This window comes from Cricetulus griseus, chromosome 4, assembly GCF_003668045.3.
Source record: "Cricetulus griseus strain 17A/GY chromosome 4, alternate assembly CriGri-PICRH-1.0, whole genome shotgun sequence".
Classification (NCBI taxonomy): Eukaryota; Metazoa; Chordata; class Mammalia; order Rodentia; family Cricetidae; genus Cricetulus; species Cricetulus griseus.
This window is the reverse complement of record NC_048597.1, coordinates 143,490,408-143,516,926: the sequence shown is the minus strand read 5'-3', so window position 1 is coordinate 143,516,926 and position 26,519 is coordinate 143,490,408. Positions and strand designations below refer to the sequence as shown.

General features: G+C 39.2%; 1 protein-coding gene and 1 non-coding gene across 5 annotated transcripts in view; one reads left to right on the top strand and one right to left on the bottom strand.

The window, feature by feature from the left end:
* The window catches only part of Zbtb44 (zinc finger and BTB domain containing 44), a 58,887-nt gene that overhangs the window by 13,424 nt on the left and 18,944 nt on the right, over window positions 1-26,519 (bottom strand). For all 4 annotated transcript variants that reach the window (XM_027411737.2, XM_027411738.2, XM_027411736.2 and 1 more), the window contains exons 2-3: window positions 12,222-13,300; window positions 496-580 (exon numbers count right to left, since the gene is read on the bottom strand). In XM_027411737.2, the coding sequence (XP_027267538.1) occupies window positions 496-580; window positions 12,222-13,239 (1,103 nt within the window). In that variant the 5' untranslated portion in view covers window positions 13,240-13,300. The remainder of the gene's footprint in view (window positions 1-495; window positions 581-12,221; window positions 13,301-26,519) is intronic.
* LOC113835317 lies at window positions 21,687-21,808 on the top strand. Its single transcript, XR_003484761.1, has one exon. It is a non-coding gene; the product is annotated as a small nucleolar RNA SNORA26 (small nucleolar RNA).

The window sequence follows — 26,519 nt, the reverse complement described above, 5'->3', positions numbered from 1 at the left end:
AAGGTGTGTGCCAGCACCACCCAGTAAGAATTTAGATTATAAGTAAAAACAATGACATCTTAGTTAAAAATGATCTGGTAGTACTTGGAGAATAGACTTAAGAAGTGGAAGAATACAAACAGAGGGCTAATTTCAAGACTACTATGGTAGTCAGGAGAAATACAGTGGTGACTTAAACCAACGTGGCTGTAGTACAGAGGAAAAGTGAACTAAGGATTTTGAAGATAGAGTTGAAAGGACTTAATGATTAAACACAGGGAGACTAAGTGAGAAGTGATGAAGGAAAAGGATAATGTATAGTTCTCAGAAGCTAAATAAAGACAATTCCTTGGGAATTATGGATGGTATCTAGAACAAGACTGGCCAAACTTAGCAGGCAAGGGAGCAATTGTCTTATGTAAGGTAAGGGGATTAGACAATTTTGGAAATACACAAAATGAATGTAGAGCTCTAAGGACAATCTTCACGAGAAAAGGACACACTGTAGGTACTAACCTGTCATCATCGTCTGCATGAGCATTGGTGCTAGAAGTGCTTTGAAGTGTAGGCAACCCCTCTGTAACTCCTTCATCTACTGAGCCTGTGAAAGGGTTTTTAAGAGGGACAGTTGTTAATGCCTGGTGTAAATAAGCCAAGATGTTAACTGCAAGCCACAGACCCAATCTCTACCTTACCTAGTGCTCACGTCCTACAAAAAAGTAGTAATATTTATATTTTATTTTTGATTAAATGTTAGTGTGCTTTAAGGCCAGCAAGATGATTTAATAAATACAGCTTTGTTTTAGTATTTAATTCTTTCAGGTATATTTCTTTAATAGGAACCTTGGGAAAATAAGCAGAACAATTTAAAAGCAAACTGAATTCCATATAAAATTAAATAACCATCATTTAAGAAAACATTTGACAATTTATAAGTGTTACTTTATTGTCACATAATTTTTACAGAAAATTTAAAGGATAGGGGTCTAGACTGAGAGATGGCTCAGTGGTTAAGAGCATTGGCTGCTCTTCTAGAAGACCTGAGTTCAATTCCCAACACTCACAAGGTGGCTCACAACTATCTCCAACCTTTTCTGGCCTGATGGCACCAGAGTGGGTATGGTGCACAGAGACACATGCAGGCAAAACACCCACACATAAAATATTGGAAATTTAAAAAGACAAAAAGTGAACACCTAGATGGCCTCCACACAAGCCACAACAAAGTAGTACCACATCCTACAAGTCTTTGTTGACCAGTACTCTTCCTTCCTTCCATAGCCCATTTTAATGGTTATTATCTGGCTCCCCTTCCTTTAAAAGTAATCTTTTTATCAAATATATGTACCAAACATGCTACCACTGACTTGACTGTCACAGGCTTTTATCCCACTATTTGATATTTATGGGAAAGCTTGTCAACCCACTAAAAACAATACAATTTAGTATCTTGGTTTATTTGCACAAAGCCCAAACAAACAAAAAAGGTTTAGTGCCGATTAGTTGTAAACTTCATATGTAAAGCTGAATTACATATTCATATACTGTATTACTCTTGGGGTTTGCTACTTCAGACACATTCATGTTATTATATAAAATTAGTTTATTTTAATTGTTACAGAGTATTAATAACCTATTCCCCTGTGAGGGCAGTATGAACTATCCTATAGTAAATGCTCTTGTAGAAATAACTTAATGCACAGTGTATGATTCAAATTTCCCTGCTCTACTGGATTGGAAATTATATACTTCCTCGTTTTGGGTTGTAAGCCTAGCCTTTAAACTGTTCTTATTGGTTATCTTAGTCATATACACTGAGCTGGGGTGTAGCTCAGTAGTAAATCAAATGCCTAGCACCGACAAAGCCCTGGGTTCTGCCCCTTGCAACTCCTTTTCCCACACCTGAGGCAAGACATAAACTGCCACCTCTAATCTAAACCTTCACTACTCTTGCATATTACAGAAATAGTTAACAGCTTGAACTCCCATTTCTACATGTTTCAATTCAAGAATAGAATTCTTCGTATTTCCTATGATTAGGCCTACAGATATTACTGCTGTGTAGTATAAGCAATACTTACACAACATGCATTTGCCTGGTTTTTTGGGGGGAGGGGATTAGAAACAGGTTTCTCTGTATAGTCCTCACTCCTGGAACTCATTCTGTAGACCACACTGGCCTCAAACTCACACAGATCTGCTTGCCTCAGCCGTCTGAGTGCTGGGATTAAAGGCATGGGACACAAACACCTGGCACCTGTTCTTAAGTAATAAAACCCTCTATTTGTGCTTAATGTTATCTGATGAAGGCCATCCTTACGTATCCTGGTCTCCTGTATTCCTACCTCTGTCTCCTGAGTGCTGGAAGTATAGAATAGGCCACCATGCCTGGTTTTTCTGCAGCACTGGTGATTAAACCCAGAAATTTCAGCCAGGCAGTAGTGGCACAGGCCTTTAATCCCAGCACTTGGGAGGCAGAGGCATGTGGATCTCTGTGTTCGAGACCAGCCTGGTCTACAAGAGCTAGTTCTGGGACAGCCTCCAAAGCCCCAGAGACTCTGTCTTGAAAAACAAAACAAACAAAAACCTAAAATCACATAACTTTCTGTATGCTAAGCAAGCACTTTACCAATTGAGCTATATCCTTCATTTTCAGCATTGATATCAATGAATGTAGCAATCCAGATTGGCAGTTACCTTTCTTAGGACAACACCCCACAGGGTTCTGACGGTTTACTTTTTTTTTTTTTTTTAATGATTTGTTTTCTGTGTCTAGGCTTGCTTCTTTTTATTATTTCTGTTTGAAATTTAAAACTCTCCAACATTCTTTCCCTTATGTTTTCCCACACCCTTCTTTCTCTAATATAGTCTCTGTTTTCTGTATCTTCTCAACAAAACATTAAAATAATTTTTGCACTTCTTTATTACATTAGAAACAAGCTTGTTTTACAGGTCAGTCTCAGTTCCCTCTCCTTCCCCTCCTCCCCTGCCACCCACCGACCTCCTATCCCAACCCCTTTCTACTCTCCAGGGAGGGGAGGCCTCCCATAGGGGATCCTTAAAGTCTGTCATATCATTTGGAGCAGGGCCTAGACCCTCCCCAGTATGTCTAGGCTGAGAAAGTATCCCTCTATATGGAGAGGGATCCCAAAGTGCATTTGTGTACTAGGGGTATAAAATGATGTTTTTACTCTCTATTTAGCTAAATCCAATCTGCTGTCAAAATATTCAGGGATTTTAATTTTGTTTTTAGCTAGAATTTTTCTTTTAAATCTGCTCTTTTTTGTGTATAATTCACTGTTCTCTGCAATCATTGTTCAAATATGTTAACTGGCTTTCTAGTTTTTTCTACTACATGTTTCTGTAATCTTTTCCTTGTAGGTGTGTCTCTGCTGCCTTATTCCCTTGACCTTGTTTTGTGTCTTTAAAAATCATTTGTAAGGGTCTGATTTGCTGGGGCTTGGGTAAATACCTCTTCTAGAGCTTTATGCTTGCTTCTGCTAGGTTCTTGAGCATGACTTGTGATTACTTGGCGTGCCCACACGTTGCATAACCAGGATAATTATATGTGCAAGTGATCTAGTGGGTGACCATTTTTCAGGGAAGTGTCTTTTTTATTTTTTTGCCTTTTTCTTTCATATGCACATACACATGTGTGGGGGTGCCAGAGATAGACACCTAGCTCTTCCTTGAATGTATTCTACCTTATATACTGAACTCAGCGAAGTTACTCACTTGAAACAAAACTCACCAATATAGCTAGTGAGCTTGCTCTGGGAGATTGTGACAAAAGCCTGGAGCAGATACTACAGCACAGACAGACAAAACCAGGGTTCACAAGATAGTAGCTGAGACACAAGACCTGTGATGCTTAAGCAGGTTTCAGAGGTAGAATCCAAGCTTCTGAGAAGTTCTGAACATCAGTACTTCTAACTGGCTGTACTCTTTGCTATCATAGATAGTTGTTTTTTGTTTTGTTTTGTTTTTTGTTTTTTTGCCAATGGGCCTGTTAGGAACAACAACAGCAACAACAAAAAGAAATTCTACTCTTGGATCTTCTGGTTCTCCCTGGAATCTATCAGGTGTAGATATCATTCTTCAGTACCAACCAGTGTCTTAGCTCATCTGTGAGATACACTGATTCTCACTTTAATTATCTGACACACCTGCCTGGTAGTACTTGAGTTCCATTTCACTAACCCAGAAGTCGAGGGTGTCAGAATAAAGGTATAAGGCTGCCTGGTTATTCTTGAGATGCAAAGACACAACATTAGTGGTAAGGTTCACAATCATGGCCATCATGGTCTTGACTCTAGGTCAAGGCAAGACACCAGTGTGAGTACATCATGATCAGTGAGGTCATACACCCATGTGGAATATAATCAGGGTCCTCTTCCATTTTGGCTAGGACATACTCTTGTGGTTCTCATCTTCAACACTGTAGGAAAGCTGGAACAGAAGATCATATCTGAAAATGTATTTCATCCTACAGTTCTCATAAGATACAAAAGGTTGCAGTGTTCCATGTTTATCAGGTAGCCTGGCTAAGCATTGCAGATGCTCATCATGGTGGCAAATGGAGCATTTAGGATTGCAGAGCTTGGGAGAAGATGTAGCCCAGCACAAGCAATATTTTGCATCAGGGAATTTGACAAAGGTCGTAAAGAAAATAACTGGCTCTAATGATCTGTTAAGTCATTTTGGGTTGGGGTCCTTCTAATAACTTTTATTTGGTATCTCTTTTATAATCTTTTCAAGTTACTGGGGTTTTTTTGTTTGTTTGTTTTTTGGTTTTTCGAGACAGGGTTTTCTCTATGGCTTTGGAGGCTGCCTTGGAATTAGATCTTGTAGACCACGCTGGTCTCAAACTCACAGAGATCCGCCTGCCCCTGCCTCCTGAGTACTGGGATTTAAGGTGTGCCACTACTGCCCAGTTACTAAAACACTTTTAAGGTGACATTTTAAAATCTACAATTTGTTGCTTGTAAAAAAAGTGGATTCAAATAATCTAGCTTAAACAGGTAATGAGATATAACGATTCTTTACTGTGCATCAAGGAGGACAGGGCAGATGTCTCTTGACTGCTTTAGGGAGACCATGGCTTGGTTCTCCACACAGTTGACAGCCTATCTGACTGCCTCTCCACCTGTTCCTGTTTGGACCTTCCTGTTCTGCCTTGTCTTTTCACTTTGCCATGAATTCAATTCCACATTTGTGCTTTCAAGCCTCTAGGTTATGGCAGCAGCTTCTTCCCTGCAGCTGCTCTTGGGATCTTTCTTTACCAGTACAGACTCTCCCTGCATTTCTCTCTCTCTCTAAGATTTATTTATTTATTATGTATTATTATGTATATAGTGCGCTGTTTGCAGGTATACCAGCAGGCCAGAAGATGGATCAGATCTCATTATGGATGGTTTTGAGCCATCATGTGGTTGCTAGGAACTGAACTCAGAACCTCTGGAAGAGCAGCAGTGTTCGTAACCATTGAGCCATCTCTCCAGCCCCCTCCTCTTGCATTTCTTTTCCTTCCTTTCTTTTTTTCCGAGACAGGGTTTCTCTGTATTGTTTTGGAGCTTGTCCTGGAACTCGATCTATAGACCAGGCTGACCTCGAACTCAGAGATCCACCTGCCTCTGCCTCTCCAGTATTGGGATTAAAGGCATGCACCACCAATGCCTGGCCTCTTCTTGCATTTCTATCAATCTACATCTGAAACCTCTTGAATTCTGTTGTAGCCTATTATAATCATCCTGTAAATCACACATATACATTTACAAAGATGAATTTACTATGTGCTACATGAGAGGTAATATTAATATTAATGATTAAAACTGGAATAAAAGAACATGTATGCTGGGAGGTGGCGGCATATGCCTTTAATCCCAGAACTGGGGAAGCATAGGAAGAAGGCCCATGGATCTCTGTGAGTTCTGAGAACAGCCTGTTCTACAGAGTGAGTTCCAGGACAGACAGGACTGTTACACAGAGGAACCTTGTCTCAAAAAGCCAACCAAACCACCAGCTAACCAACCACAACCACCAAAAACAGGTATTCACCTTATCAGTTACTAAAGGCAGATGAGGTTATCTGGCAAATTGCTGCCATTGAAACTGCTACGTCTTGTGACGTTATTGTTACTCAATAAACTCAGACTAGTACAGTGTGTTAAGGAGAAGAGAGCTGAATATCTAGTGGAAGAGAGTATTTTCACATGCAAAGCCCTACATCCATTGCCTAGTGTCAAATGAGAAAAGAAAAAAGAGAAAGAGGGGAGAGAAGGACAAAAGCAGCCGTAACATGCAGGACCAGACCAAACCCCCGCCAGGAGCAGGTCTAGTGCCCTCAGCTAGGCCACAGCATTCTTCTGTTAGACATAAATAACCTCATGGGACCTCTGTGACCCTTACTAAAGGTAAGGAAGGGGTGGAAAGTATACTTTTGTTCAAGTGCAGACAAAACAAGGTGACTCAGCAGTCACAATATCCATATCCTTCTCCTTTGCCATTAAGTTATTGATATTGTGGGCACATTTTAATCTGCACTTCTAGAAGATATTTATTAAGGTTCATTCATAAATTATGCCTGAATCTGGTATCTACAGTACTGAGCAATTCCCTAAAATCACCTAACACAGGCTTAAATCCTCTGCTAATTGCTCCAACCACCATCTTACCAAAAAACCAAAACCAAACAAAAAACCTGCAAAAGCCTTGTGGTGTGATCACCCTTGTAAAGGAGCAATGAAGGGAACTGTTCACTATAATTGGACTTTGGAGATAGGACTCTGATAGCAATGGCAGTCTAGGAGATTCTCTATTTGCCATGCATTAAAGCTCTTTCACTAACACTGAAAATTGGAAACCCCTTTTGAGATGCAAACTGCCCTTGCCTGGCTAGTAAATTCATAAGCCACGTTCAAATATTTCGTTGACTACTCTTTGCTGCTGGGTTTATTTTGTTTCTTCTTCGTTGTCTTTTTTTTTTTTTTTTTTTTTTTTTTTTTTTTTTTTTTTTTTTTTAAAGACAGGGTTTCTCTGTTTAACAGCCCTGGCTGTCCTGGAGCTTGCTCTGTAGACCAGGCTGGCCTCGAATTCACAGAGATCCACCTGCCTCTTCCTCCCAAGTGCTGGGACTAAAGGCGTGTGATACTACTGCTCAAATTATGTTTACTTCTTATAAATAAGGTCTTTTAGGAGTATTTTGGCTATTTAACCAGATACAAATTGTTCCTTGGTGAAACCGTTTTATAATCTTCTAAAAGACATTTAAAGGGGGCTGGAGAAATGGCTCAGCGGTTAAGAGCACTGGCTGTTCTTCCAGAGGTCTTCAGTTCAATTTCCAGCAGCCACATGGTGGCTCACAACCATCTTTAATGAGATCTGGCACGCTCTTCTTGCCTTCAGGCATATATGCAGACAGAACACTGTATACAAAATAAATAAAAATTTAAAAAAGACATTTAAGTGAATAGCAGCCTTTTACAATTGGGGAATTGTACTTTGAATCTTAGGATTTACTCTTACAAGTCAGTATGATGTGTACTTCAAAGATCTGTATGCTGCCTCAAACTCAATTGCAAACAGGTAAGGAAGGAGCTGCTTTCAATAACACGAAGAACAGCTTCTGACAATTTCACAAAGTAGAGTTATGGTCCTACAGTAAAGATGACTGAGCAAGCTTGCCCTAGAATATCAGGGCAAGTATACCTCCATCACTTTATTTTTAATGGCAGAATTTTTGGCTAGCTCAGTGAACTACAGCTTATCTCAAGTCATCTGTATTTGTTCCTTGGTGAATACAGGTAATTGAATACTTTAAAATAAATAATGGGAGCCATTACATCCAAGATTATTTTTTTCTTGAAATGTTCTACAAATTGATGGCCTGTGTTTAAAAAATATATATTTTTAATACCTGTGTGTGCATTGAGTGTGCATGTGAATGCAGTAACTGCAGGGGCCAGAAGAGGGCACTTGATCTCCTAGAGAGGGAGATAGTGGGCAGTTGTAAGCTACCTGGTGGGTGCTGGGAACCAATTCCATCCCTTTAGTAGAGCAGGTAGCACTCTTAACCCCTGAACCACCTCTCCAGCCCTAGCTGTATCTTTCTGGATAAGATATATCTCAGCAACCCCCCCCTTTAGATTTAGATTTGTTGTAATTATTGCTTCTACTTATCCTATGTTCAAGATGTTAGATTTTTACCTCTTACTGGGCAATTGGTGAAAATGGAAACTTAAAATATAGGCAACATTTCAATTGAATAAAATCCATAGGCAGTCAATTTTTTTTTTTTCTTTTTGGTTTTTCGAGACAGGGTTTCTCTGTGGCTTTGGAGGCTGTCCTGGAACTAGCTCTTGTAGAACAGGCTGGTCTCGAACTCAGAGATCCGCCTGCCTCTCCTTCTGAGTGCTGGGATTAAAGGCGTGCGCCACCAATGCCTGGCTGGCAGTCAAATTTTTACTACTTCAGCATTTCAGAATAAATGATTTAGTTTTCAAATTTATCAGTCAGTGGAATGATAAGCTATCACTTTGGTATCTTCTTTAACGAATAAGTAAGTAAAACTGCTTACAGTAATTAATGCTCTTCTGAAATACAGAGGATAAAGTACCATGACTAGAACATTTATTGAGTGCTCACAGTACCCTAGGAATGTACTTTTCTTTTCATTACACCTTTGTTTTAATGTAGAAATCTGCAGATGTAAGATAGGTTAGAGTAATTAGTGCACTTGATATGAAGGCAGAAAAAAAAATCCACTCAGAGTATGTGATACATGATCTCTATCTAAGTCAGATATCTATGTACATGTTATAGAATCCACGATGTAGGTAGAAACTCTGCCTATATAACTTAAAGGTTTTGTCTACTCATATTCATTTCTCTATGTAGCATGCTTAGTAAGATTGTAAAGGCAAAATATGAAACTAGTAGATATACCTGGAACTAATGAATGAGTATTTCACGTGTAGTTATCAAGATATTTAAATATCTGGATTTCTAAATTTTCAGACAGTTAAATAGTAATTATTGCTTAAAAGGTACTAAGACAGTTTTAAGACTAAAGACTCAAAATAGCTAAGATCTGTGCACATTAAACATCTTATCAATGTTATCTTTATCCAAATTCTTCAAAAATGTCTTGACTCAAATTCAGGTATATAAAACTGTCTCTCAAAAGTTGATGTCCTACCTTGGCTACTAAAAATAAGACTTTATTTGTAAACGGTGCCGTTGTGGATATAATCAAGTTAGGTTGTGGTTACATAAGATCAAATGAAGTCCTCTACCCCATGATTAATATCTTCATTAGAAAGAGATTCCAAGACAAATATGGACAGAGAAGGAAAGTCATGTTACAATAAAAGTAGAGATTTGGATGATAAAACTGTAATTTATAGGAAAATGATGGCTGGCAACTGTCAGGACTTGAAGAGGCAAGAAAGGGTTCTTCTTAAGGTCCCTTTAAAGGAACGGACTTTCTGCCACCTTATTTTGGAGTTTTAGCCTTCTGAACAGTGAGAAAATAAATTTGTAAAATTTGTAAAATTACCAAGCTTGTGGTACTTTGTTGCAGCAACCCTGGAAACGCAACAGTGTGTCAAAACACAAGAAATTAACAAAGTTAATATGTTCCGGTTTTTTTTTAACCTGTTAGAAAGATCATTACTAATTATTATTATTTTTTAATCACTTCCCAACCTGGAATATAGGAACCGCTCAAGGGTTTTAGCTCTCTCATAGTTTCTTAAAGTCAAAATTTGTAATTTATTACCAATCCCAACTTTTGATTTCTTTGTGGCCTGACATTGCTTGGCCAAGCAAAATCCACACACAACCCATCTTGCTGATTATTCTTAAAAGTGAGGCTCCAACTTTTTTCTATCGATGTTCATACTGCAGTTACTGCATTTAGATGACAAAAATCTACCAATTTTATAATTGTCAATTTTCTGTCCTTAAAAAAATAACGGCAGATTATCAACAGTAAAATACAGCTGCATTCAGACAATAAACTAAACTTGTCACTTACAATCAATGAATATAAAAGAAATAATTATTTTATCCTGAGTACTTTGATCCCTTCCTTTTAGTTCACATACTCAAATATTACTAGGTTGTATTGATTCATTATTTATAACCATCTTTTTATAAAAAGCCCCTCTTCTGGCACACAGGCCTTATAGTCAGAGTACTCATACATTTAGAAAAAAAAAGTAAATTAAAAAAAAAGTTTAGTTTTACACAGGTTAACAGATTTCTGAGCCAAATCTCTTACATATAAACACAAAAAGCATACTTGTTTTCCTCAAGTATCTGCATAACTTTAAAATTCATTTTAGGATAGGACTAGGGTAAAATGATAAGCTTACTTAGCCTATCTATATGGTGGGCACTGTTTGTTCCATGTTCAATATCCACTATGCTTTATTACTGTTGTTACTTTTGAGATAGAGTCTTACTATGCATGTATGTAGTGCTCTGGCTAACCTCAAAAGACATCCATCTACCTGCAGCTGCCTCCCTAATACTGCATTGCTACAACCAGTTCTGTTCTGCTCTAATTCTGCTCAAAGCATTTACTCAACAAATAATCACTTTCTCAGACTCTGTAGCTAAAAAAGATCATGAAGCACAAACTAACACTTACTTCTTTTTTTGGGGGGGAGGGGGTGTTTCGAGACAGGGTTTCTCTGTGGCTCTGGAGGCTGTCTTGGAAATAACTCTTGTAGACCAGGCTGGTCTCAAACAGAGATCTGTCTGCCTCTGCCTCCCTAGTGCCGAATTAACTAACACTTATTTCTTAAGTACTTCTGGGAAACCTTCATTAGTACATTCGTAATTATTTGTTTTCTTTGTATATCACTTTGCACTAAACTCATTTGTTAGACATTCAATGTTCTAAACCATCAAGCTCTTCTACTAGATGCTTTGTTTCTTAACATCTTCACTTTGTGGACTTACTTGGGCATTGTTAACTTGCTCTTCCTACTGCTACACTAATGCTTTTTAATTTGCCTAGAACAGGATCTTTACTAGTTTGTTGGAGTCACTTATTAACTTATCTGCCTCTCCATGTGGGGTAGTATCTCCTTTGTTGTAAGAATGCTATCTTCTGTTTACACAGGATCGTGTTTGGCACACTGCTTAAATTTTCAATAAACATTTTTACTTTTTACATCAATGTATTTATTTGGGGGGGGGGGCAGAGTGAAAGCATGCAAGACCTGTCTTTTTATCATAGAGGTTCCATATTACGAGACCATCCGTAGTCCGTAAGGTTAAGATATCTTTATTTAGAAAAACACCAGCAAAACACAAGCCAGAGCATGCCAGGAGCAGCAAGGCAGGCAGGCCAGAGAGAAGGGGCTCCCATGTGCCTTGCAGCCCCTTAAAAACCTATTACGTGTCATCCTGACCTCACCTTGACCACACCTGTGTGGTCAGGCACACCTGTAGCCAGCTTCTAGCAGGCATGGCTTACTGTCCCTACAGTTCCAGAGCTCAAACTTAGGTACTCAGATGTGGCAGTAAATGCCCTTACCCATTTTTAATAAAGAACAAAACAATAAGTGGATCCCCATGACACACACAGTGGGTCTCATAGCAGGCCTTGATTATGCAGCTGAAGACGACTGTGAGGTACTATCTTCCTCCTGCCTGTGCTTCCTTGGTGCCTGCATCACTGTGTCTGGATTCTTTAACTAGATTTTCAAAACCTGTTGTCTTTTGTATTGAAAGTAATTAACATCAGGGTGTGGTGGTACTTACCTGTTATCCTAGCACCCAAGAGTCTGAGGCAAGAGGATCAGCAGTTCAACGCCAAAGACTACAAAGTAAAACTGTCTCTTTAAATAAATGGTAATTCACAATTTTTATCTCTGCCTTTGTCCCTAATATCCCCCACTGACCTCTGTTCTTCCTCAATGTATAACTTGTTAAACACATACACAAAATTTACAGTGCTAATAATAATTTTAAAAATCCAATCATCAGCCTTTAATCATGGTGGCTCATGCCTTTGATTCTAGCACTTTGCAAGCAGAGGTAGGTAGATCTCTGTGAGTTCCAGGCCAGCCAGGGCTATATATTAAGGTCTGGACTCAAAACAAACAAATAATTAAATTCAGTAACTTCTCCCCTTTTATGATTTTTTTAATAAGACTGAGCACAGCAAATAACCTAAAAATGTTTGAACAGACTATAAAAATAATGAAAAACACAGGGAGCATTTATACCTATAGAGGAAGACTGTGGACTAATCAGGAGGTCCTCTTGAACTGGTTCACTTCCGGGCACTGTCTGCTGATCACTCAGTGAGCTCTGAGATGCACTGACAGGCTGGGAAACTTCCTCATGGACCTCCTCATCACTTAATCTTTCTACTTTGACCTGCACATCTTCTTCTGTACCTAGAGGCAAGGTAGTTTTTGTGCTCTCACAAGTCACATAGTCAGCCATTCTTCTGCCTGCCTCAGATGGGCCAGGCAATTCTAAAGTCCGGGTATTTTCTGCCTGTTTCGATTTCTCAGGCTGAATCCTTCGATCAATTCCAAAAGGGAAAGTCCATGGAAAAGCTAAAGAAGAGTCAACTGGCTGATTTCTATTTTCTGCATAGGAAGCTGAAGAATTCAATACCTGGGGTGAACTTGTTTGTGTGCTACATTTTACAGGACTCTCAGGAGACATAACAATGTAGCTTTTGCGTTTTCTTCGGGATTCTCGGCAGACAGGAATGGTCCTGTCCACAACACTGCACTCTGAAGACACCGGAGAAATACTTCCATCTCGAGAAGTAAAATTGCAGTTGGAACTATTTTCTTGTCCAGCATCCAAACCCTTTTCTGGCTGGCTATTAGGTGTATTCCACAAAATACTTGATTTCATGAACTCTGAGCAGGTACTAGCAACACTAAACATTTGCATGTAGCTGGCTGCGGCTAGAACATCAATAATATTTTCTGTGTTAATTGACAGAGTGGCTGTGTAAGCGTATTCTAAAAGAGGTATAAAGCCAGTTACTGTAACATGATGCAGATCCAACACGTTTTTGTTCTCATCCTCTGCTTGGCCCACAAGTTTTGTTCGAAAGAAATCACTGCAAGCTGCTAATACCACCTTATGAGCCCGGAAGATTTTGTCCTGAACACGAATAGTGATATCACAAAAATGTCCATCATTTCGTAGCATATTTAGTTTTCCCAGCATTTCCTGGCTGTGGGAAGAGGAGCTGTGAGTAAATGTTTTCACACCCATCTTTTTTTTTCCCTTCCTCTTCTACTGATGCTCTTCAAGGATGCAATAAATCAGAAATATCCTAAAAAACACAGAAAACAAAACATCAAATGACAGCTGAAATGGACTATTTATACTGTTTTCATGTAGCAATTGTGCTAAATAAAAAGACTAAAATAATTTTTAACAGTGAAAGAGAAAAACTTCAAGTATGGAATGTATTAAAATATATTTTCTGGTCTGTTGTGGTGTCAAATTCTTATAATCCTACTAAGGAGACTGTCACAGGCTCACAAGCCTGTGCTGCACACAGTAAGTTTGAGGCCAGCTTGGGCTATAGGGTGAAATCCTGTGTCAAATAAATAAAATGAATGAACATAAAATAAAAACACTTTTTTTAGATATCAACCAGTGGTCTATAAATTACTGTTAATGAGCATTATTTAAAAACAATAGCTGAATGACAATTACAGAGTACTTTTATGTGTTAGAAACTGTTGTAAATATTTAAGCACATGATACTCTTTTGACTGTCAAAGACACCTTGGTCAGTAAGTATATAATTATTCCTGCTTCTAAACATGAACATGCAATAAAGTCAGGCAAGCATATGATTCTGTCAAATGTTTTATTCAGATAAATGTATAGGAGAAAGGGGGAAGGGAAAAAGAAAAGATTTCAAGATTTTAAAAAAGTTTGACTAATATAATGATAGAAGACAAAACTGTTCCCCACTTGACATCATGATAAAGGATAACATGAACTGAATCTTAAGAAGGTAAGAGCTGACACCACAGAGATAATGATTTTGACCAAATCCAAACTGCTCCAGACACTTACTCTATCATATGCATTGAAGTGTTGCTCAGTCCTCCAAAGGAGAAGAAAGTCAAATTAAGATGGTTAAAGACAACAACAAAACAAACCCTGCTCTACACATTCTTCCTAAATACAAGTAATCACAGGCAGACATAGTAATGTATGCCTATGATCCTAGCATTTTGGAGGCAGTACATTAGGAAAATAACCAAAAGTTCCAGGCCAACCTGACCTACATGGTTAGTTAGTTCCAGACCAACCAGGGTTACATAGATTCTGTCTCCAAAAACTCAAAATAATAAAACAAAACAAAACAAAATGTCCAAACCTCAAACTTAAACAAACAAACAAAAACCCAAAGTAATCACAAAGAGATAATTCATTTAGGATTGATCTAGGCAGAAAATAACTTCATGAATTTGTTCTCTTATATAAACAGGATGGGTACATATAGCATGTGTTGTTCGGTGCCTGTAGGTCAGTAAACATACAAGAGTGATTACTTTGATTCCCATTATGTGGTTGAGAGCAGAAGACTGACTTCAGAGCAAATGACACTCATGACCCAGGGACCATCTGCATGAACACATGTATTAAAAAACAAGAAATCAAGCACTGTCGTTGGAAAATGTGTAACAAAATGCTAAAATGAAACTACTTCAAACTTGATTTGGGTGGAGGCTCCAGATACTGTACCAGCAGCCTTCAAAGAAAAGTACAAGGCTACCCAGACAAGGAGGGAGTGGAAATCTTTTTCAACCTGGTGTCACCTCCATCTTCTACGAACAAATAGCTAAAAATTAGATTAGTTTAGCCAAAAATCAGTGGGTTTTGAGTTCCAAACCCCATTCAACTCTTTTCTTCTTTCCTAAACGGAAAAATAGTGACTGCCCTCAACCACAAGTTCCCAATCGAAGTAACCACTCCTAATGGCCTAACTTCAAAAGTAGAGGTGTGTTTTCTCTTAATCGCAGGCCTATTATACTTGGGAAAGCTCTAAAGGATATGAGTCTGATTTAAAAAACAGCTAAGATGAGGAAATATACCATTATTTCCCAACAGTATATAAAAACCAAGAATGAAGTGGTTAAAACATAGATGGAACCAGAATTCTGGATTGTCATCTTGATTATGTCATATATATAGTGATTTGTACTTTTAATTTCTGTGGCAGTAAAACAGGGATAATAGAACCTATATCAGAGCTCTGAGGCTAGTCAAATACATGTTTCAGATAGTAACAAGCAACAGAGAAATTCAGTAGTTGGAACAATAGTAGTCTCTTTCAGTCCTAAAAGGACCAGAAATTACAATTAGCCCTCTGGGATCTTCCTGTCTGTGTCCCCAGTTCCTGGATCACAAGTACATGTAACACCATGCCCAACATTTCATGTGAGTGTTGGGGAGCTGAACTCAGAGCCTCATGTTTACACAAGTACTGGGCCACTGAGTTCTCTCTTCTGTCTGTTTCTGTCTCATATATGTTATATGGGGGCATAGGTTTTTAGTTTTTACAGGTTTATACATACTCCAAACAACATCTGCCCATAAGATATTACTCACTGCCTATACCAGAGTGCTCATCCTGGAAAAAGGTAAAGACTTAACATCTATACTGACTCCTAACATCTTGTATTAATATGCAGCAATCTAGAAGAGGACTTTTAACTGGGGCTACCCAAATCCCAAGCCAGGCTGCAATTATCTACTGCACAGGACACTAAGCCTCAAGCTATAGAAGTACTGCAAAATATCAGGATGGGGGGAAAAAAAAAAGCATGGAAAGCTTTACCCTTTACAGCCATGGAGGCCCTAGCTATTCATTTCCTCAATCATTCCTGAGTACAGCTAAAAGGAGGAATAGGAGAAACCAACAGAGGAAAAAGCTAACAAAGAATGATTCTGGCTTTCCTTATAAGGAAAAAAATATCCTTCCTTCTGTCAACAAAGGAACATCTCTCAGACTACACAATACTTATGTAGGGTGCAAGACTCTTCACAATCTCCATATTCCCCTCACCTACTCTCAAACCAGGAGTTAAGTTATAAATTCAATTCAGTAAAAACTGCTCTATCAAGCCAAGCGTTGGTGGCACGTGCCTTTAATCCCAGCACTTGGGAGGAAGAGACAGGCAGATCTCGAGGCCAGCCTGGTCTACAGAGCAAGTTCCAGGACAGGCTCCAAAGCAATACAGAGAAACCCTGTCCTGATAAACAAAACAAAACAGAAACAACAACAAAAACCCCACAAAAACAAAACAAAAACTGGTCTATCTGTAGCCTGTTAGTCCTCAAGGACATCTCAGGCTAACCTCTTCCTTACCCACTCAATTGAGGGAAAACTTACCTGGATAGGATTGGCAAATGGATTTCACTATTATCTAAATATAAACAATATAAGTGGTTTAGTCAAAACCACTTTTGGGGGCTGCCTAGAAGCCTTCCCTCTCCTCCAAAACAAACAAAAAATGCCTCAGAAGCCAACCAATTATTCTTACAAGAGATAATCCACAGATCTGTCCCTTAACCATTATCTCCAAAGCTATAATGGTGTACAGCCTTTGTTTCCAAAATAATCCAACAGGTCTCACAAAGCTTTGGGTATCACCCTTATATACACCCTGTGTATCACCCTCAATCTTCAGGGAAAATTGAAAAGGTCCATTCTATGTTAAAACACCTATCAAGCTGTCTCTTGAAGCTTCAACAAGAGGGCCCCAACTCAATGCCTTTCACTTTTAAGATTGAGAGCCATTCATTCTCAAGGCATGTGTGATGGTTAGTGTTGCCAACTTAACAGAATACAGAATCACTTAGGAGATGGGACTTTGGGCATGCTTATAGGAATTATTCTGGCTTCACAGAGGTGGGAAATCCTGCTCACTGTGGGTGATGGCATTCTCTAGTTGTGGGGACTCTACAAATAAATGAAGAAAGGAAGCTGGGCAACAGCATGCATTCTTTGCTCTCATTCCTGATTGTGGATGGTATGTTAACTTCCCTGTCATGATAGACTATACCCTTGAACTGTTAGCCAGAATAAACCCTTTGTCCCTTAAATTGCTTTTGTAATAGAGTAATCTGTCATAGCAACAGGAAAAGAAAGATAACAAGCACCCTTATGCTTAAACCCTTTCTCAAGTTATCCCACCACAGACTTTTCTCCTCAACACTAGCATCCCTATCAAACCCCATCTTAGGAAATGGCCAGCTCAGTCTTTACAGCTTGATTCTTAGAAGCCTGATCTCAGGGAGCATGCTGGTCAACATTTCCTGGCACCCTCCTCATATCTCACCCTCCATCTTAAAATCAGGCCTGGAGACTGTATCCTCTTAAAGGACCTACAAGAACAAACAAGCTTTTCAACCAAGGGGAGGGTTATTCTCACCACTCTCACTGCAGCTAGGCTTGCTTTCAGGATTCTTGTCTCAGATCTAGCTCAACTCAAGCTAATTTTTCACACTATACCAACAAATCTACAGGTGATCTGCTCCTCTTCAAAAAGGTAAAATGCCCATGTCTGAAAGAGCAGGAAAAGTCTTTATTCTGTAAGAGACTTTCTGCTTGTGTATTACTCTAAATACCTCAGTAGTCTGGCCACTGATCAGGCTACTGAGAATGCCCTAACTCTAGCCTGGAACAAATGTCTTCAGGGAAATTTCTAAGATTAATTACACCTGCAAGAAATTTAATCTTGTACTTAAAAACTGCTTGCTGTGTGGGCTGGAGCAATGGTTCAGCAGTTACAAGCACTGGCTGCTCTTCCAGAGGACCCGGATTTAGTTCCTAGCACCCACACAGCTCACAATTTCAGTAATTCCAGAACTAGGGCATCTGATGTCCTTTTCTGGCTTTCTGCATGCATTTAGTGCATACACACACACACACACACACACACACACACACACATACATGCAGACAATACGCCCATATGCACGAAATAACAAAATAATAAAAAATAAAAACTGCTGGGACTATGGCTTTTCTTGTTCCTTTCCTGGGTCAGTGTGTGATAGCCTCTGCATTTCCAGCTGGGTGGTAATCATTTCGACTATCTCTACCATCCGGCCTGAATTTTTTTTTTTATTCACTCTAGGAATTCTTCGACCTTTGTTATTATAACTTTACTCCATACAAAACCAATCATAAGGGCATAAGATCATGAACTACACAAAAACACTAGTCACAGATTGTTGGGTTTGTGTTCTCATTCCTGTCTACAAGACTCATCCTAGGCTAGAGAAATGGCTCAGTAATTAAGAGCACTTGTCATTCTTCCCACCCCCCAGCACTGTGTGTAATATTTATTTATGCATGCCTTCATTTATTCCATAGGTTCTTTTTTTGGCAATTTTTTATTGAGCTGTACATTTTTCCTCATTCCCCTTCCTTTCCACCCCCCACCTACCCCACATACTCCCAATTTACTCAGGAGATCTTGTCTTTTTCCCCTTCCTAGGTGGATCCATGTATGTCTCTCTTCGGGTCCTCTGGGGTTGAAGAGCACTTGTCATTCTTAGAGAGGAACCAGGTTCAGTTCCCTGAACCTACACTGTAGCTTACAATTATCTGTAAATCCAGTTCCAAGGGACCCAATGTCTTCTTCTGGCTTCCTTGGGCATTAGGCAGACATATGGTACACATACATACATACATACATACATACATACATACATGCAAAATACTTATACAATAAATATATTTAAAAGTATAAAATTTAAAAGACTCATAACAAATCTTTTAGACTGAGTATCAACAACATCTTCCATATTTAAACAACAGCCACTGACATCACTGTTCTTCATGTAAAGGTTCAAATTCTCATTCTCAATGATAAATCCCTACCAATATTCAGTCTGGACTAAAATGAGTTTAAGCAGAGAATTTATGGCTAAAATGGTGGATTGAAAGTCCCACCGAGCCCCTTTTGAGGGCCTTACCCTGCCTGGGGAGTGGAGGGGGGGTGGCTAGGGGCAGGTGGGATGTTGGGGGGGAGGGGAGGGAGAGGGAGAGGGAGAGGGAGAAGAGATTGACATCTGAAGCAAGCTTGTTCCTAATTTGAACTAATAAAATAAAATAAAAATGAAAAAAAAAAAGAAAGTCCCACCAATTGCCGGACGTTGGTGGCACATGCCTTTAATCCCAGCACTCGGGAGGCAGAGGCAGGAGGATCTCTGTGAGTTCAAGGTCTACAGGGCGAGATCCAGGACAGACTCCAAAGCAATACAGAGAAACCCTGTCTGGGAGGTGGTGGGGGGAAAGAAAAGAAGTCCCACCAATAAGACTCAATGAAAGAAACAGTCAAGATAAAACATAGTATTTTTATTTCTGTAAGAGACCATACTTATCAACTAATTTATTAGACTGGGTGAGATCTCCATGGAATGCAGGCAGGGGTGGATGTAAATCTGAATTTGACTAAACTAAGAAGCTCCAACGAGGGCAGTAAAAACTGCTGGAGTAGTGCCTTTCCTTACACATATCAACGCTGTAAAGTCAGCTGCTGCATAAGCAAGGGCTGAATGTCTACTGAGGTTGTGAAGCTGGACACCCAAGAGGCTGGAGTCAAGTGTGGAGATTGGAAAGTCTCTGAGGATCCCCAGACAAGGACTTAAGCTTCCTTTTCCCCCACAGGGCAGCTTTATACAGAGAACACTCAAGGACAGAGCTGCAGCAGAACCAAGGGCTGTTGAGGACCCTGGGCTCCACACACATGTCCTGGTGTGGAAGCTGGGACTGAGGTGAGTTAGTTACTCTTAACAAGATTCTTTCTTGCTCATGCCTGGCCCTGACTTCACCACCCAGAGGGCACCAAGGAGGAAACAGAATCACATACTCAATCAGTACATCTGTGTCAGAAACTCACTTGAAAGCCTAACTGGTCTCAACTACCTGGGTGCAGTACAAATCCCAAATCCAGTTTAATGGGTTTGAACTAGAATTGCAAACTGAACACCTTCCATAATTCCAAACTCATCCTCAAGGAAGAATACTGATGCGAAAAATTTTAATCTACTATTATACTTTGTCTCTTGATTTATCACTATTTTTTGGTTTATTACTCTTATGTTTGTCTTTTTTAAAAAAAATACTCTAGGGGCTGGAGAGATGGCTCAGAGGTTAAGAGCACTGACTGCTCTTCCAGAGGTCCTGAGTTCAATTCCCAGCAACTACATGGTGGCTCACAATCATCCGTTATGAGACCTGGTGACCTCTTCTGGTGTGCAGATATACATGGAAGCAGAATGTTGTATACATAATAAATAAATAAAATCTTAAAAAAATACTCTAAACGTCACTCTTCCATATCTCATAATAACCCTGCTTTAACATAAATTGATTGGACAGGTTTCAGGATTGTTCTGTTCAGTCTACAGTTAGGTACTCTAGTCTTCCTATGCTGATTTCATATGCATTCACATTCTTAACCTATTCATCTTTTATTTCTGAACCAAAACGTCGATAGCTTTAACAACCTCTAAAATTTGTAGACCCTAACAGGATCTTAAGGTTTCTCTCCAAGCCTTTTCCCCATTTTGATTTTTTTCAAATCTAATACTTTTACCCTCATCCCCACATTCACCCCTCTTTCTCCCATTATGAATCTTAGTGACTGAAGTCCTATTTATTGTACTTCATACTATCCTTATCCTTGTTCCTTTACTCTCAAAAAAAAAAAAAAAAGAAAAAGAAAAAAAAAAAGGAGGGGGAGGAGGGTGGGATGTGCTACTGTACAGCAATTGCATAACAGGAATCGTCAGGAGCTGTGGTTGTTCCTGCATTTAAAATTCTACACTGGAAGAGATACACATGAAACACCAAGCACTTGGACTGCGGCTGTAACTTCTGAATCACATCTCAACTCATCTACAATCTAACCCTACTTGAACATTTCAACTGACTGAATATAGCTGATACAAATTCCAGTCAATGAAATAACCTTGATAGTCATATGAAAAACAAGAAAAAGTAATGCAATGAAATTCCCCCAAAGTTACTAATCCATTGGCATCCAGTGACAGTAAATTAGATGAAATTGCAAAGAACAATAAAATATATTCAAAGACACAGTAAATCTTTGAAGAAATTCAAAGAAAATACCTAAGTGAAATAAGAAAGCCAATACAAGATATGACAGACAAATTCAATAAAAAAATAAATACTACATATGAAAAACACATTAAATAAAAAGCTCCTCGGAGTAAATAATCCAACAGGACATTACAATTCTAAACACATATACACTGAATATTGGCGCACCCAATTTCATAAATACTACTAGAAGACAAATTGATCTCAATATAATAATAGTAGATGATTTCAATAGCTCATTCTCATCTACACATGGGTCATTCTGACAAAATGTAAAGAGTTAAAGGGAACCATGGGTCGAACAGACCATATTAGTTACTTTTCTCATTACTGTGATGAAATAGAAATGAAGAACTACAATAAATATTCCAACTATGGCTTCCATAGCCTTAGGGCTATGTGCAAAATGCAGTGACTAACTCCAAAAATTCCCATAGTTTATACTAGTCCCAACAGTGTTAAAAAACCTAACATTCAAAGCTCTTTCTTCTTAGCCTCAAGGCAATCTCTTAACTGTGAACCCTTATAACATTAAGAAAAGTTACCGCCCTTTCCTGTGCCCTTTTAAGGTTGTCAAGGTACTTTAAGAGGCTAACACAGAAGGGTAAAGGAACTCTCCAAAAAACCCCTGGAGGAGACTGTACACCTCCTTCTTGGATCCTGTCTGGAGTCACAGAAGAGAAAAAGAAAAAAGTTTCTTTTACAGTTTCTTTACAAGGGCACAGAATAAACATTCCTATTCCAAAATGGAGGAATAGGAGTGTAGTAAGGTAAGATTGAGTTAAAGCAAGACTGAAGCTCAGTGAGGTCAATATTATATCCTGTAGCTCCATGTTTGGCATCTGAAATCTGTAGACTCCTTTGGGCTCCAAAGAGCTTGGGTAGCCCAGTCCTCCAGCCCTGCTGCCAGTGGAACACTTACAACTTCTCTCTTTGGCCAGGTCTATGATGTAGTTGCAGATTTTTTTTTTTTCCTTTTCTTCTTCTATTTAGATATCTCAAAGTTCTGACATCTTTAATATACTGGAGTCACCACTGTAACTTAGGTTTCACTCACCTTCACACCTTGATACAGGGGATCCTTTCAAGGACTCTGACATTGCTCAACCTCAGCAGCTCCCTGAAGCATGCTTCTACAACCCACTCAACTCTTTGATCTTTCATGCCTGCAAAATCAGTACCACATGGATGCTCCCAATCTCTATTGCTAGTCTGGGATGGAGCCTGGTCCCTTGGATCACAGCTTTAGAACTGCTAGCTGAATCTGCAAATTTAGTTTTCTGGGTAGTTGTCTGCAGGCAGAAAACACCTTCAACTGCATCCTCACTTCAGGTTCTCTCCTTTCATATCAAATATATGTGAATTTTCGTAAGTTGGAGCCTTTGGGTGGGATCTTATCCTCAGGGCCCTTTTCCTACTCTCCCAGTGCAGAGCAGAAGTTTCTCTTTAAGAGAGCTAATTTAGTTAACAGTTACAGCTTCTTTTATCTGTGTGTATGTGGGGGGAGGAGTGACTGTATTTGGTACAGTTAGGGCTTCTTTTGCAGCATCATCCTTGCTTACAACTTTAAACCTGCATGTGGCTCCTTACCATGCTAAACTGCCCAATTTCAATACCTTTTTGCCTTTTCTGTCTCTTTAGACCCGAGTAACAGCAGTGATCAAGTAGCCATGACATACACTCTGAATGGCACCCTTGCTTTGAAATTTTCGCCACACATATACCCATTACTTTAAAATTCAGCCTCACTAAATTTTTCAGGCCACAGTCACAATGAAGGCTGACCACACTGCACCACCCCACACCCTGCCATTCTCATGCACCAATATAACCTGAATGGTATCTAGCTCACTTCCCAATAGTCCTTACTCCCCTCTGAAACTTCAAGAGTTGAGTGTCCACACCTTATGTTTCTCTTAGTATTCTAGTTCCCCAAACTCCAACCAGAATGGCACATTAATTTCTGCATTGTAGCAATTATCTAGTCCCAAATTCCAAACTCTTCCACATTTCTCCTGCAAACCAGTTCCAAATACCCAAGAACCACATGCCACATGGTCAGGTGTACTACATAACAGCCATACTTCTTGGTACCAATGTGCTGTACTAGTTTTTTGGGGTTTTTTTGTTTGTTTGTTTTTCTCTGTATGGAATGTCTAACAAAAAGCAACTAAAGAGAGGATTTATTTTGGCTCACAGTTTGAGGGGAAGGTTTATTTGAAATGCTTAGAAGTGAATGGAAATGAAAACCAGTACCTATAGGATACCATGAAAACTGTGCTACAGAAGGAAATTCACACAAGTGACTCCATTTTAAAAATCCACAAAACCCAGTGGTGTCTATTGAAATGGCTCATGGGTAAAAAGATGGGTCAGTAAGGAATGTGCTTGCTGCTAAGTCTGATAAGTGAATCTAGTCTCCAGAACCCACAAAAAGGTGGAAGAGGAGAACTAACTCTATATACTCTCCTTGGGCCTCTACATACATGGGACAATTCTGTGCTCCTCCCTGACACAGAATAAAATATTTTTAAGAAGCAGAGTGACTTCAAATAAACAATTTAGTGTTCCAAGAGCCTTGTAAAAACAATAATAATAGAAACCCAGAGCTGGAGAGATGGCTCAAAGGTTAAGAGCGCTGATTGGTCTTCTAGAGGTCCTGAGTTCAATACCCAGCAACCACATGGTGGCTCACAAACATCTACAATAGGATCTAATGCCCTTTTTTGGCATGCAGGTATATGTGCAGAGCACACATACAAAAAATATAAATAGTTTAATAGTAATAATAATAAAAACTCAAGTAAAGATCAGGCCAGTAATCGGTTCTTTGAAAAGATTTACAAGATCCAAAAACCCATAGGCAAACTAATCAAAAGAAAGTGAAGATTAAGAGCCAGGCAGGGTGGTGAATGTCTTTAATCCCAGCAGTTGAAGAGGCAGCCAGATCTATAGGAGTTTGAGGCCAGACTGGTCTACATAGTAAGCTCCAGGACAGCCAGAGTTATGTAAAGACCCTGTCTCAAGAATAAAAGTAAATAAATAAATTTAAGAAAGTTAGCAAGATCCAAAAACCTAACTAAAAGAGAGAACTCTACAAGACCAGCTTGGTCTACAAGAGCTAGTTCCAGGACAGCCTCCAAAGCCACAGGGAAACCCAAAGCCACAGAGAAACCCTGGGGGGAGGGGGAGAGGACTTTAATTACAATTAAGAAAGAGATGAAAAGGGAAGCAGTACAATGGAGTTCAATTACATTTTTAAAAAAGCATTAGAACCTAAAAACTTAAATTACAATTGAAAAACCTAAAAGAAATGGATGGACTCATGCAACCAAGATGAAAAAGACAAATCCAAAACACTAGTAAAAAGCAGCATGTTTGAAGAAGTAATAAAAAAAAAAAAAGAGAAAACTGTCCCTTGGGGCTGGAGATATGCCTTGTCTTCAAGAGGACTTGCTGCTTACATAAAATTTACACTAAGAGTGGTCTACATTTCAGTAGTATAAAGTACATTTACACTTCTTAGAGACAATAATCACTATCGTTTTCGCCATTTCAAACCGGAACTCAGTACTATTAAACAGGGACTCTTCAGTCCTCTCTACTCCTGGATCCTAGAAAACACTTTCCTAGTTTCTAAGTTTACAATTCAAGATTTTCTTTGTTCTTTTCCTTCCTTATTTTATTTATTTATTTATTTGTTTATTTATTTATTTATTTTTGGGGACAAGGTTTTCTCTATGTAGTCTAGCCATCCTGGAACTCACTCTGCAGACCAGGCTGGTCTCGAACTCAGAGATCAGCCTGCCTCTGCCTCCCAAATGCTGGGTTTAAAAGCATGTGCTACCACCACCCAGCACAATTCAAGATTTTTAAGTGATGATTAGCTGCCTAATGTTCTCATGATTGATCCACACTATAGCTCATCAAACTTTTCCTGCTAAGACTCAGTAATACTACAACACTGTGGGTGTATCACATTTATTTTACCCATTAATGAGATTTTCTCAAATTTAGAATCTTTAGGAAGGTGTTTTGAATGACCTTGCATTCCTTCTAATATACTTGACTGAGTTCACCCAAACATCAAATCCTAACATTTTACTGCATTTTCAGAACAGGCTACTTTAAACAGTTCACATTTCTTTCTTTTCCAAGTTACTAGTCTTGTCTATATTTTAATTATTTTAGCCATGACATATATGATTTTCAAATATGTGATATACTTCCATGGGCAAGGCTGTTTTTAAAAACTTGCACTGATAGCATAACAAATGTCATTCTGACAAAAGTTTTAAATATACAGCCCAATGACTTCAGTATGTTCACATCTTTATATAAATAGTGCACCCCCCCCCCCCCGGGCTGGAGATTAGTGGTTAAGAGCACTGACTGTTCTTCCAGAGGTCCTGAGTTCAATTCCCGGCAACCACATGGTGGCTCACAACCACCTTGAATGAGATCTGGTGCCTCTGCTGGCATGCTGGCAGAAGACTGTATACATAATAAATAAATTAAAAAAAAATAGTGCACCCCCATCTCCCTCTACGCCTTAGATAAGGTTTCTCTGTGTAGCCCTGGAACTCAATGATCTGCCTGCCCTGTCCTCCAGGGCTGGGAGTAAGGTGTGCTCCACCATACTCAGCATAAGTGGAACCATTTTTACCTACTTTTAAAACTTCAGGGGCCAGGTGCTGCCAGCACTCAGGAGGTAGAGGCAGAGGCAGGCAGATCTCTGTGAGTAGGAGGACAGACTGGTCTACAGAGCTAATTCCAAGACAGCCAGGGCTATTTAAAAAAAAAAAAAAAAAAACAAACAAACAAACAAAAAACAACCAAAACAACAACAAAAATACAAAAACAAAAAACTCTGTGGTGGTGGTGGGGACACGACACACCCCCAAAATTTCAGGGAACAAAAGTAAATAACAGCACGGCTATACCCAAATAATTTTACAAAGTGTAAGAAAGTAAGTACATTTAAACCACTTAAATTCTCATTATCACACATCCCAGCCCAGTGCTAGAATTAAAGACATGCACTACCATATCTGGCACCAAAGTTTTCCTTAAAGCAATGTATTATCTTATGTGTGCATATTATGTGTGGGAAGGCATGCTTACCGAGGTTAAGAGGACAGCTTTGTAAAGTCAGTTCTCTCTAGCTATGTCTACATGGGTTCCAGAGATGGCATTGAGATTGTCAAACTTGTGTAGTAAGTTTGACAGCCTGGTTTACAGAGTGCAGAATGAGTTCCAGCCAGGAACATTTGTGCTCTTGTAGAGGACCTGGATTTGATTCCTAGCACCCACATAGTGGCTAACAACCATGTGTAACTGCAGTTCCAGGTGATCCAACATCCTCTTCCGGCCTCCATATACTCATGCA